We start from the raw sequence: 12,839 nt of genomic DNA on the forward strand, positions 1-12,839 counted from the left end.
TGAACAGGGACCAAACTTAGGTCTTTGGAAGAGTACACGAGCTCTTAAATATTGTGCTATTTCTCCAGCCCCTAATGTATGTATGTATGTATGTATGTATGCATGTATGTATGTATGTATGCATGTATGTATGTATGTATGCATGTATGTATGTATGTATGCATGTATGCATGTATGTATGTATGTATGCATGTATGTATGTATGTATGCATGTATGTATGTATGTATGCATGTATGTATGTATGTATGCATGTATGTATGTATGTATGCATGTATGTATGTATGTATGCATGTATGTATGTATGCATGTATGTATGTATGCATGTATGCATGTATGCATGCATGCATGTACGTATGTATGTATGCATGTACGTATGTATGTATGCATGTACGTATGTATGTATGTATGCATGTATGTATGTATGTATGCATGTATGTATGTATGTATGCATGTATGCATGTATGTATGTATGTATGTATGCATGTATGTATGTATGTATGCATGCATGTATGTATGTATGCATGTATGTATGTATGTATGCATGTATGTATGTATGCATGTATGCATGTATGTATGTGTCTGTATGTGTTATTTTCTTAGATGGTCTCACAGTGTAACCCTGGGTGATCTGGAATATATAGACCAGGATGGCCTGGAACTCACAGAGTTCTGCCCACCTCTGCTTCTCAAGTATTAGGATTAAAGGTATATGCCACCACATCTGGCATAAATTGATGTTTGAAGAATAATACAGAGTCCTTTCATCCTTTAATTTTGGTTTTAGTTCTAAAGAAGCTAGATTATTTACTAGTGGGAGGCAGAAGCTTGTGGATCTCTGTGAATTTGATCTAAGCCAGCCAGGGCTACATAGAAAGTTTTAGGCCAGACAGAGCTGTATAGGAAGACCCTGTCTTAAAAGAAGAAGAGAAGAAGAAGGAGGAGGAAGAGGAAGAAGAGAAAGAGGGGGGAGGAAGAAGAGGAGGAAGAGGAGGAGGAAGAGGAGGAGGAGGAGGAGGAGGAGGAGGAGGAGGAGGAGGAGGAGGAGGAGGAATCATTTTTCTGGCTTAGCTCTGAGAGATTTAATTTTTTTAAGAATAAAATGTTATGGCCTCCTAATTCACAATTGTGATTTTACTGCAGGATAAATAAAGAAGAAAACAGGGAAGGAACAAAGCATTGATTACACATGTAATAATAATGAGCAAATGTGGCAGGAAAAAGTATATGAGGACAAATGTAAGGTAGGTGGATATGTTTTCTTGTTCTTTGGAAGGTCTTGCCTAGAGCTGAAAGTTCCAGTGATAAGCAGATTGGTGGTACCTGTAGGCACACAGGTCTGCACGTGTGAATGTATGTATGTTGTGATAACATGTACTGACATCACTTAGCCACACAGCTAAGGGTAGAGTAGGGGATGAAGCTGAAGTGAGTGTTCACATTTGGCTTTGCTGAGTATTGGTGGCATCCTCAGCAAAAAGTAGACATGCCTATCTGTATGTGGATGGTTTGGGGGAATTACAGAATTAGAGGAATCCTCAGGGTCTGTCTTTGCGTTCTCTAGAGTCACAGAACTTATGGGTAGTCTCTATATAGTAAGGGAATTTATTGATGACTTACAGTCTGTAGTCCAACTCCCCAACAATGGTCAGCAGCAGCTGTGAATGGAAGCCCAAGAATCTAGCAGTTGCTCAGTCCCACAAGGCACGCAAGTGAAGAAGAGCAATCTTCCTTCTTCCAATGTCCTTATGGTAGGTCTCCTGCAGAAGGTGTGGTCTAGATTAAAGGTATGTGCCACCACGCCTGGATCTGGGACCTGCTTTGTCCCAGATGACCTTGAACTCAGAGATCTCCTTGGGATTCATAGCCACTATGCCTCAAGATCTCCATGCCAAGATCCAGGTCAGAAACTTGTATCCCCCTGCCTCAAGATCAGGATCACAGGTGAGCCTTCCAATTCTGGATTGTAGTTCATTCCAGATATAGTCAAGTTGACAACCAGGAATCACCACTACAGGGTCTGAGGCATCTCCCTTGCTATTATACTTGAAAAGGAGAAAACAATCTCCACAGGGTTTTACAAATCAGAAATCTTCAAGTTTTCTTTTGGTTACCCTCAGAAAATACCCACAGAAAAATTTTATCATCAGTCAGATTTATATCTACAGAGAACATACATTTTTTAATGCCTTTTTGGTAAAGCTGCTTGAAAATAAGAACACATTTTGGCCCAAGCCAAATGTAGCTCAATTGATGAGTGCTTGCCTAGCGTGCATGAAGCCTAAGTTCTAGCCTTAGCAGCACACATACACTGGGCATGATGGACAGGCCTCCACATGGATAGGCAGGAGAATGAAGAGTTCAAGGTCATCTTGGGCTGCATACCAAATTTGAGACCAGACTGGGCTACCTGAGACCTAATATTAAATGGGGAGGGGCATTAATGGGTTGTTTTTTCTTCTTCAAGGGTAATTTACTCATTTACCAGCTTAATGTGATTTTTTAAGTTGGAAAGACCTCAACCTACATGTTTACTAGTTAACTGAACACTTTAATTATACAGCTTTTTTTTTTTTTTTTTTTTTTTTTTTTTTTTTTTTTTTTTTTTTTTTTTTTTTGGAGACAGGGTTTCTCTGTGTAGCCCTGGCTGTCCTGGAACTCACTCTGTAGACCAGGCTGGCCTCGAACTCAGAAATCTGCCTGCCTCTGCCTCCCAAGTGCTGGGATTAAAGGTGTGCACCACCCGGCTAATTATACAGTTTTAAAGCTGTCTTATTTTTTAGTTAATATCTGTGAACTGTGATTCGTCTTCTCTTCTTTGATCCTAACTTTTAAAAATTGCTTCCTGGGTGCCCCTGATAGCTTTTTTAAAAATGTTTTTTTTCTTTTTTTTTTTCTTTTGCCTACATAGTCTTCAAAATGCTGCTCGTGTGGCTCCATCCTCAGCAGCCATTATCATTTCTGCCTGTGTTCTCAAAGCATGTAGTATGCACCACATAGTTAACAAGTTACTTGTCCTTGGCTTTATGGTAGGACTGTGATCTTAGCACTTGGGAGGCTGGGACTCACAAGTTCAAAGCCAGCCTGGCCTACATAGTGAGATCTCGTCTCACAAAAAGCACCTTCCACTTCACTTCCATCCACACATACATCAGATAGTGTGATGGAAGGTGATAAGAAAAGTGTGTGTGTGTGTGAGAGAGAAAGAGAGAGAGAGAGAGAGAGAGAGAGAGAGAGAGAGAGAGAGAGAGGACCACTTGATTCTGTTGAGTTGTTTAGTCTATACCATCTTGAAGATTGAACCCAAGTCATCAGGCTTGGCAGCAGGCACTAAACAGCTAAACAGCTACCCATAAAATACATTAAAGTACTTCCTTGGCCTCCTTTGAATTTATTGAGCAGAGAATTAATGTCAGAGTATTAAGGATCTACTACAAAACTTATTTCTTACAAAAAAAAAAAAGTGGTATAGGTGGCTGCCAGAAGTAAATATCAGAAAGGTAGTTAGAAGCAGTAGTCAGTATTTCTAGATCATTCAGTTATTGCCTTAATGGGTTTTTCTTTTTGTCTTTTAGGCAAATGACCATGGAAACAGTTGAATCACAGCAGGATCGAAGTGTAACACATTCTGTGGCAGAGCATAGCTCTGCTCATATGCAGACTGGCCAAATTTCTGTTCCTACTCTAGCTCAGGTAGGCCATAGGCAGGTACAATGAAAGTTTAAATAGATAGAAATGAGAATTGTGTGAAGTTTTTTCAGTTACCTTAAATACAGCCTATATTTATTGATTTTTACTTTGATGAGAAGACATTTTGGCATTGTAACATATGCTTGATAATGCTGCTGACCCCTGACACAAACTCCTGTGTAGCATGGAAATTCTAAGTTATTACTTGACTGGTTTGCTAATTCCACATATATACAGTTCTAATATCATAGTTATTAAAGTTTGTGGAAATTTTGTTTGCCCATTATGTATTTATCTTGATCTTTACTTTCCTATCAGTTCTTTGAGAATTTTGTACACATTTTGGTCATATTTACCCTTCTAACCTCTCCAGTTTCAACCCTGTTTTCCCTACCTTCCCAATGTTGTCTTTTTTTATTTTTTTTTTCTTTTGTGAAACTGGATCTCACTGTGTAGTCCTGGCTGGCCTGGAGCCTACCATGTAGACCAGCCTGGTCTAGAATCTACAGAGATCCACTTGCCTCTGCCTTCTGAGTGCTGAGATTAAAGTGAACATCACCACACCCAGTCATTTCTACAGTCTCTTAGCCTCTGTACCTCGGCCCATTGTGGGTATATGTCGATTTCCACCTATTATAAATAGAAGCTTCTCTGATCAGGGTCGAGAGCTATATTAATTTATGGGTATAATGTTAAATCGTTAGGAGATAGTTTAATACTATGTCCATTTAACAGCAAAATGGTAGTAGGTTCTTCCCTAGGTACTATGACTTGTCTAGCAAAAATGCTAGGTAAGGCTTCATCTTATCCAGCAGGCTTTAAATTTAACCAGAAAGTGGTTGTTTGCTTCCATGATCTTTATGCCACTAGTGTAGCAGTGAACATGTCTTGCCAGGTCAATCACTATTGTAACTTGCACGGTTCACAGTTGGGTAAGACTGATAATTATTTTTTTTTCTCCTCTCGTAACATGAATAGCACTTTGCAGCATATTGAAGCTAGTCAGTAGGGATAAAGCTTTCAGGTCACTACTAGATTAGTACTTCCATGTTTTAAGATTCTACTATGTGACATTTTACCAATAGAGTCTTCTGTCTTGTTTTAGAAGATAACCAAGAACATTGGCAGTAGTTATCTGTAGGTTCTATTGGGTCTCACTTGTTAACATCTCCAAGAGAGCTAATCCATTCTTAGTGTTAGGGTTATCGTAGTTACTACTGTTCTATTGCTGTGAAGAGACACCCTGACTAAGGAAACTTAGAAAGTATTTCATTTGGAGTTTGCTTACTGTTGTAGAGGGTTATTAGTCCATGATCATCATGGCAGGAAGCATGGGGCCAGGCTGGCAGGGATGATGCTGAAGCTGTAGCTGAGCACTTTATATACTGATTTTTAGGAACCAGACAGAGACTGGCCTGTGTAGGCTTCTGAAACCTCAAAGTTCACCACCAGCGACACACCTCCAACAAGGCCGTACCTCCTAATCCTTCCTGTTTACTGACTAGTTTGCAGCATGAACCTGGGCATGGGCAGGGCCTAAAACTAAGGTTGACTGAAGTCCCCTTCAATAGCCAACTTTATTCAAAGCATCAGATAATTTATACTCTGAGGGTCAGGAAGAGTTACCTCGGTAAAGCATACTATTACAAGTTCAACCTTTATATGGAAAAACCATGGTTTTCTCATAGAGGCATATAAACAAATAATAGCAGCTATAATGAGTAATCTGAAGTGAACTCATTCTTGTCTGCTCTACCTGGGAGTAAAGCACATTCCAAGAACAACCCATTATGGAGGGATAGACATTACAAGAATCGTATCTTATTTACTTGGAGTTTTCTCACAAGCTCTCAGAAATGTCACACAGCTTCATTTCATGGACTGTGTTCTGATATCTGCCCCCTTTTAATTTGTTAATATCAGGAGACACAGAATGATTGAGATGTTGTAAGATAAATCTAATTGTCATTTAATGCATGAATATCCTATAAGAAAATAATCTATAATATTAGAATAGTGAAAGCATCGTGTATAATACTGTGCCACCAAAAACTGAGACCCAAACTATGTCCAGTACTATTAGTCACATTATTATATTGATCAGAAAAATTTAGAGAATAGCTTGAAAAGAGACCCACATGATTAGTAGTTTTGGTATCTGGTAAAACATAAGCCTGTATATGCCTTCTAATAGGAATACAAATGTTATGCTGTCCTATGCAACTAAGAAGAGATTTAGATCTCAAGGAAAAATTAAACACAGCCCCCTCTCATAGACTCATAGCCTCATAGACTCAAAAATGAGTCTATTATAGTCCCAAGGTCCCAGAGACATTAGTAAAGTAACGTCTCTTGTGTGCATAGGGCCTTAATTTGGCCCCAGGTGGGCAGGCTTGACTTTTGAGTGTGGGTGACACCTTCTTTGCCCTTCAGCTGGAGGCTTGCCATCTTTATGGTGATTGCTGCTGTTTCCTTGCCCTCTGCTGTTTTCTGTGATGGCCGGAGGCTGGCAGATGGAAAGAGGCATTCATAGTGTTTCAGTGGGTCCGTCTACAATGACAGATGCATACCCACCCCTTCCCAGTTTTTTTCTGGAGAAGAAATGCTACACGTTAATGCATCAGCTTGCTTGTTTCCTTCTGCATTAAAACCAGAGGGGTTAGCATGTGCAAGAATATGAGTCTAATGCTAGAAATAATTCTACAATAATAAACAGACTCTGAAATGATATTTAACTTACTGTAAAAAATGAGTCAAAACAGCCAGTTCCACCTGTTGGACTGAGGAAAAGGAAGTATTAATAGATTAATGAATATCTGGGCCATGAATCCCGTTTATACCAATAGATGAGCCATCAATAAAATTAGTATCTACTTGTGAAATGGGAGAAGGTTGGACAGGTTTTGTGATTACTAATTCAGTTCATATGAGAAAATCCAGGGTTTGCAAGCTGAATAATGATTGCCTATCCTTCCATAATAATTTGCAAATGAAATTTGAAATCTATAGAGCTGTGTAACATTCTTAAAAAATGATTGCTAGTTAAGGGTATTATAATACAGCGAGGACCAAGTCCATATAATTGTTGACATCTGGTTCTCCCCTGATTTGCTAATTGAGCAGTTAGCATTTTATGGCCCTTATGGTATAAATAGATCCATTCCAAAGTTTTATCCTCCTGTGTTATAATGCCTGTAGGAGACAGTTTAGTGGGAAAATAAGTAAGTTTAAAGGCAGTGAAGGATCTACATGAATCACAAATGCTTCTTTTTGTTTGGATTCAAATAGCTGTAGTTCTTTCCTTGCCTCTTGAGATAATATGCAAGGACTGACCAAAGATGCCTCTCCTTCTGGAGATATATATATTGTTTAGTGCAAAATTAGGTAAACATTTTGATTTTGCTGAAATTTGCACTGAAAATGCCAAGTGCAATTCCTGAGCCTGGAGAAGAATTGGTAAACAAATTCCATTTCCTGCTGTGCCCTAACTTGCCTGGATTCTCATTCTCTCTCTCTCTCTCTCTCTCTCTCTCTCTCTCTCTCTCTCTCTCTCTCTCTCTCTCTTGGTTTTTCGACACAGGATTTCTCTGTGTAGTCCTGGCTATCACTCTGTAAACCAGGCTGGCCTCAAACTCAGAAATCCGACTGCTTCTGCCTCCCAAGTGCTGGGATTAAAGGTGTGCGCCACCACCGCCCGGCCAACTTGCCTGGATTGTAAAGGTAGCTTTTTCATAGGCTCTCCTAAATTCTTGTCAGAAAGGAGAGAGAATTCAAGATTATATTGATTATTAAATTCCCCACTCAGTGTCATTTTCAAGCAATGGAGGATACATATCTAAAGGGGGCTCCAGGAAGGGAGCTGAGAGAAATGGCGTAGTTGCTGATGGATCTGGTTTTACTTTCGAGCCTGAAAGTAAAGTTACTAACACACCTGAGTAAAGTATACAATCACAGGACCACATGGCAAAAACATGTTTTTCCATAGAGGCATATAAACAAATAGCCAGTTACAATGAATAATCTGAAGTGGGAGAGGCATGAAAGCACATTCCAAGAATGACGTATATTATGGAGGAATAGAGATTACAAGATTCTTGTTTTGTTTACTTGGAATTTTCTCACAAGTTCTCAGAGATCTCACACAGCTTCATTTATGGACTGTGTTTTTTCTAAACAGTCCACCAACTGGGAACCAAACATTCAAGCATGAGTCTATGGGGGCTATTCTTATTCAACCTACCACAAGGGCTTTTATTACTGTATGATGTCTAAAAGGGGTGTTGTTACCTCTAGTAAAAACAGAGGATGTCATTCTGTATCCCAAGATGACCTACAACTCACAATGTAGTTAGTGCAGGTTGACCTCAAACTCAAGGTAATGTTTCTGCCTTAGTCTCCCAAGTCTTAGAATTCCAAGAATGAGCTACCACATCTGGCTTCAGTTAGGTTTGAAACTTTGAAATAGTTTCCATTCAGAGAATGATAACACACACACACACACACACACACACACACACACACACACACACACACAGAGAGAGAGAGAGAGAGAGAGAGAGAGAGAGAGAGAGAGAGAACAAGTACATTTATGAATTTATTGGTTTAGCAAATACTCAACAAAATTAACAAATTCTTAATATAAGTGTTTTAAAGAATACCTACTGAATCTTGGCAGAGTTCTAGACATAGATTTATAGCTAGCTTCTGGCTTTAAATAAAGCTTTTGGAGTAGTATACTAATTACCTTTCTGTAGCAATATTTTATATATAAATCCCAGCAGCAGGGTTACTACCTGCCTCAATGCTTAACTTCCTGAATGAAAGTCATACACACAGCCTTTATCTTTTGATATGCCTTAAACAGTGCAACAGCTGAGTCACTTTCTAACATCCATCTCCAGCCAATAATCCCAAGTTATTACTTACTAAAATCTATATTCTACCTTGGCTGCCCTGGACCCAGAAGGCTGCCCAGCTGGGCTGCACTTTCCTGACTCCTTTACATGTTGGCTATGCCTCCCTGTCTTTCACCATTCTCAGGCATGGTGTCTCTCCTCTCCTTCTGACAGGCAGATCTCCTTCTTTCTCCTTCCTAAAAGTCCCACCTCTGCCTGCCCTGCCCAATCATTGGTTGCTGGCATCTTTATTTACCAACCAGAACTACCTGGGGGCAGGGTCCCTCAGTGTCTTATTTGCTGGCACTAGATGTAAACAGGTTTGGGGACCAAAATTAACGTTATAATATAGGCAGCATTAGGCCAAATTCACTTCCTGTGGTAAAATACTATACCAAGTCAAGCTCAAGAAGAAAGAGTTTATTTGGGGTTTATGGTTCTAGAGGGGTAGAAGTCAAATGGCAGAATGGAGGAATGGTAGCAAGCAGCAGGTGTGGTGGCTGGAGCAAGATGTTGAGAGTTCATATCTTGAACAAAGCATAAAGCAGAGAGAGTGAACTAGGAAAGGCAGGAGTCTTTAAACTCCCTGCCTCCAGTGATGTATTTCCTCAAACAAAACTACTTTTCAAACCTACCCAAATAGTGCCACCAGTGAGGGCTAAGTGTTCAAATACATGAACCTATGGGGAACATTTACCTTCTAATTACTGTGAGTAATCAGATAAAACCTCATTGAGTAATACAGATGTCTTAATTTCAGTACACAGGAAGTGCTGTTAAATGCTGTGTATAATGCAAAAAAATATAAGGCATAAGCAGAGGGAATAGCTAGCTGACTAGGCACTCTATGTTTTTTTTTTTTTCATTTGAGGTAGGTACAAGGGTTATTAGGAGTTTTTTATGTGGGTGTGGGGAGGGAAGAAGTGTATTTTGGGTAGAGGGAAGAATGTGTACAGAAGCACAAAGTCAGCATATGGGAAACTACAGATAAGCAACATCTTATAAGTGGGAAACCATTGTCTAGTCTGGGAAACAGAACTGGCAAAAGTAAGCGGAAGGTTGTAGAGAGTTGAGACTTTAAAGTATCCTGTACTCTAAATATGACTGAAGTATTTTCAGATGCCTACTGTGTTTAGAATACTAGTAGCACTGTGGAGATGGGGTTAGAAGCCAGTGAGCCAATAGGCAGGCCATCACCGGGATTCTAGTGGAGCCATGGTGCTGTGGGATGCAAGGACCAGTACAGTTTTTCAGAATTAAAAGAAATACTGTGTGTGTGTTTGTGTGTGTATGTATGAACATGCACATGTGTCTACAAGTACAATGGAGGTCAGAAGAAATTGTTGGATCCCTTGGACTGGAGTTAGAGACAGTTGGACTCAAACTTGAGTCCTCTCCAAAAGCAGCAATCACTCTACATTTCAGACCAGCCTCTAGCCAGCTGCCCCAGAATCTTAAGTAAAAATGCTTAGTTTTTTTTTTTAGCTTTCTTGTGTGTGATGGCATATTGACTTAGTAGGTAAAGGTACTTGTCATCAAACCTGATAACCTGAGTTTGATTTCTAGGACCCACATGAAGGAAGGAGAAAGCTAGTTTCCAAAGTTGTTCTTTTAATCTCCATTTATATGTGTTATGGCAGTGGAGTACTACACATACACACACAAAAGTGATAATTACGTACGTTAGGAAATTAGTAAGCAAATGAAAAAGGAACAGCATAAAGATGCTCATATCTTAAAACCCAGAGATTTTATATATTGACATTTTGTGCTATTTATTTATTGTCTTTGAGAATAGAATAAAATGAAAAGCATATTTTCTCACTTGTTTTGTCTTGTTTTAAGGCTGTAACTTCTGCCCTTAAATTCTGACATTTCTTGCTGAAGTCAAAGTTGAAAGCAAACCTTCCTTTTCTCCCTACTTTCTTTTCTTTAGGAAATGACTAACTTCAGCTTATGTCATTTCCCCAGAGACATCTGGCCCAGCATGGTCAGCATATTGGGTCCCTTCATTTTAAGTCAATAATGTGAAGTTTATAAGGGATCTTCAGGCTGGTGATCTCCAGCTTTGTAAGCTTCAGTCATACAAATCACTAAACGGGTCCTCACTAAGATGCTTCAAAAGCACCTGTAACTTATGTAATTTGGGAATTTAATCCAGTGGGCAGAAACTAGTATTTTATACTATGATTAATTTCATCACATATTTCTATCTATCTATCTATCTATCTATCTATCTATCTATCTATCTACCTACCTACCTATCCATCTATCCATCCATCTACCTACCTATCTAGTGTGTGTGTGTCCATGTGTCCATGTCTGTGTGAGTGCTATGGTGCTCATGTGGAGGTTAGAGGACAACTTGGAGGAGTCAGCTTTTTCCTTTTGGGAATCAAAGTTCAATTATCTGCTTGGCAACAGGTACCTTTACCCACCGAGCTATCTCAGTCACTCCAAAAAATGAGTTTTAGTAGGTTTAGAGAATTGATAAATAGAAAGAAGAGGGAAACTAAGAGTATATAGATTCTTTAAGATGGGTTAATGAACATAGAAAGGATAAAGACTTTGGAGATGGCTGACTCAAGGAACTGGAAAAAACTCTGGTTTATGATGGTTATTTCAAAATAACAAATAACAAATAAATTCCACATAGCAAGCATATGAATTTTGTTTCTTTTCTTTCCTTTCTTTCTTTTTCTTCTTTTTTTTTAAATTTTTATTTTTCGAGACAGGGTTTCTCTGTGTAGCCCTGGTTGTCCTGGAACTCACTCTGTAGACCAGGCTGGCCTTGAACTCAGAAATCCTCCTGCCTCTGCCTCCCAAGTGCTGGGATTAAAGGCGTGCACCACCACTGCCTAGCATCAATTTTGTTTTTTTATTTTCTGTATTTGATCACAAATAAACCATGAAGCTCTTTCCACCATCTTTCTGTGCTACCATAATGGTGTATGTAAATGTCATGGCTGTTGTCAGGAACATCTTACTAGGCTGTGCTCTAAAGTTTTTGACTGGTTTCTAAATGTAATTAGGAAGCATGGCTACACTAGCAAATTTGGAACCACTACTGATCATAGGGCTGATCATTGTGGTTCTCCCAGGCAGGTTAAACAAGCATGGGATGATTAGCCCCAGCTTGATGTGCCATTCAAAGAGCTGGAAAATGGCAGAATAAACCATTCTCCTTAAGTAGCTGGTTTTCATTGTATGACAGCCTCAGCTGGCATTGTGGACCATGAAAAACCAAGACAAAAAATACATGTGGGGGAAATTCTTGAATTTTTTTATTTTAATCCTTGAATTATTTTATTTTATATATGTGCCCTATAGCATATATATAAAATAAAATGCCTCAGTGGAGTCTGTAAAAACAAAACCATGGATCCTGATGTAATGGCACACACCTATTAATCCCAGCCTCTAGGAGCACATGGGAGGCTGAAGCAGAGGAGGTCAACTTCCAGACTAACCTTGGCTATGTAGTAAGACCTTGTCTCAAAAGATGAACCACAGTTTTTATCTTTTATATCCTACTAATGTAAAGAAGTGAAAAAGTAGTGAAAAAGTAGTATGAGATAATTTCTGAATTATTTTAGTTATGGGTTAGTTAATGCTGTGTTTTGCATGGACCATGACAGTTGGAAGAATTATACTATTCTTAGCTAAAATCTTATAAGCAGGCTGACAAGATGGGTCAGTGGTTAAGAGCTGTTCTTCTCCAAAGGTCCTGAGTTCAATTCCCAGCAACTGCATGGTGGCTCAGATTCTTGTAGTATCTAAAGGTGTTTGAGTCTTGAATATTTGCTGTCACCATAGAATAGCATATATGTGGATTAAAAAGTCAAGCTAAAACATATTTAAATCCTGCAATATATGTCCAAAATGGCTAATTATTCTCAGTGGTTCCTGATAGCACAAGCAACTTCGGCATACTGGTGACTTGATTTACTTAAACTTGAGGATGGTAAACTCTGTGGTAGTTTAGACTTAAGTTCAGCTTTATATGAAGAGTATTTTCTTATTTGTGTGACTGAATCATCATTAAATTGTTGGATTAAATATTGTGACCAGTTGTGTTTGAAGTGTTAGTAGCCCTGACTTTTTTAGAGCTTCTGCTAATCAGTTACCCTGAAGATAATATTTTCAAAAATCTGAAAACTATTGACCTTAAGGCTCTTTACAGGGAATGGAGGGAAGGAACCCACCAGACAAAGGCAGGAGCTTTATGTTTCTTGGCTTTATAACTTTCCAGTTAC

General features: G+C 39.0%; 1 protein-coding gene across 12 annotated transcripts in view; it reads left to right on the forward strand.

Annotated features, from left to right (window-relative positions):
- Crem (cAMP responsive element modulator) overlaps nt 1-12,839 on the forward strand; it is a 70,831-nt gene that overhangs the window by 10,896 nt on the left and 47,096 nt on the right. For 11 of the 12 annotated variants that reach the window (XM_034510137.2, XM_076939641.1, XM_076939643.1 and 8 more), the window contains 2 exons: nt 1,142-1,242; nt 3,574-3,691. The exons of the other annotated variant lie outside the window; for it this stretch is intronic. In XM_034510137.2, the coding sequence (XP_034366028.1) occupies nt 1,199-1,242; nt 3,574-3,691 (162 nt within the window). In that variant the 5' untranslated portion in view covers nt 1,142-1,198. The remainder of the gene's footprint in view (nt 1-1,141; nt 1,243-3,573; nt 3,692-12,839) is intronic. 12 annotated transcript variants of the gene reach the window in all.

Source organism: Arvicanthis niloticus, chromosome 8, assembly GCF_011762505.2.
Source record: "Arvicanthis niloticus isolate mArvNil1 chromosome 8, mArvNil1.pat.X, whole genome shotgun sequence".
Taxonomy (NCBI): Eukaryota; Metazoa; Chordata; class Mammalia; order Rodentia; family Muridae; genus Arvicanthis; species Arvicanthis niloticus.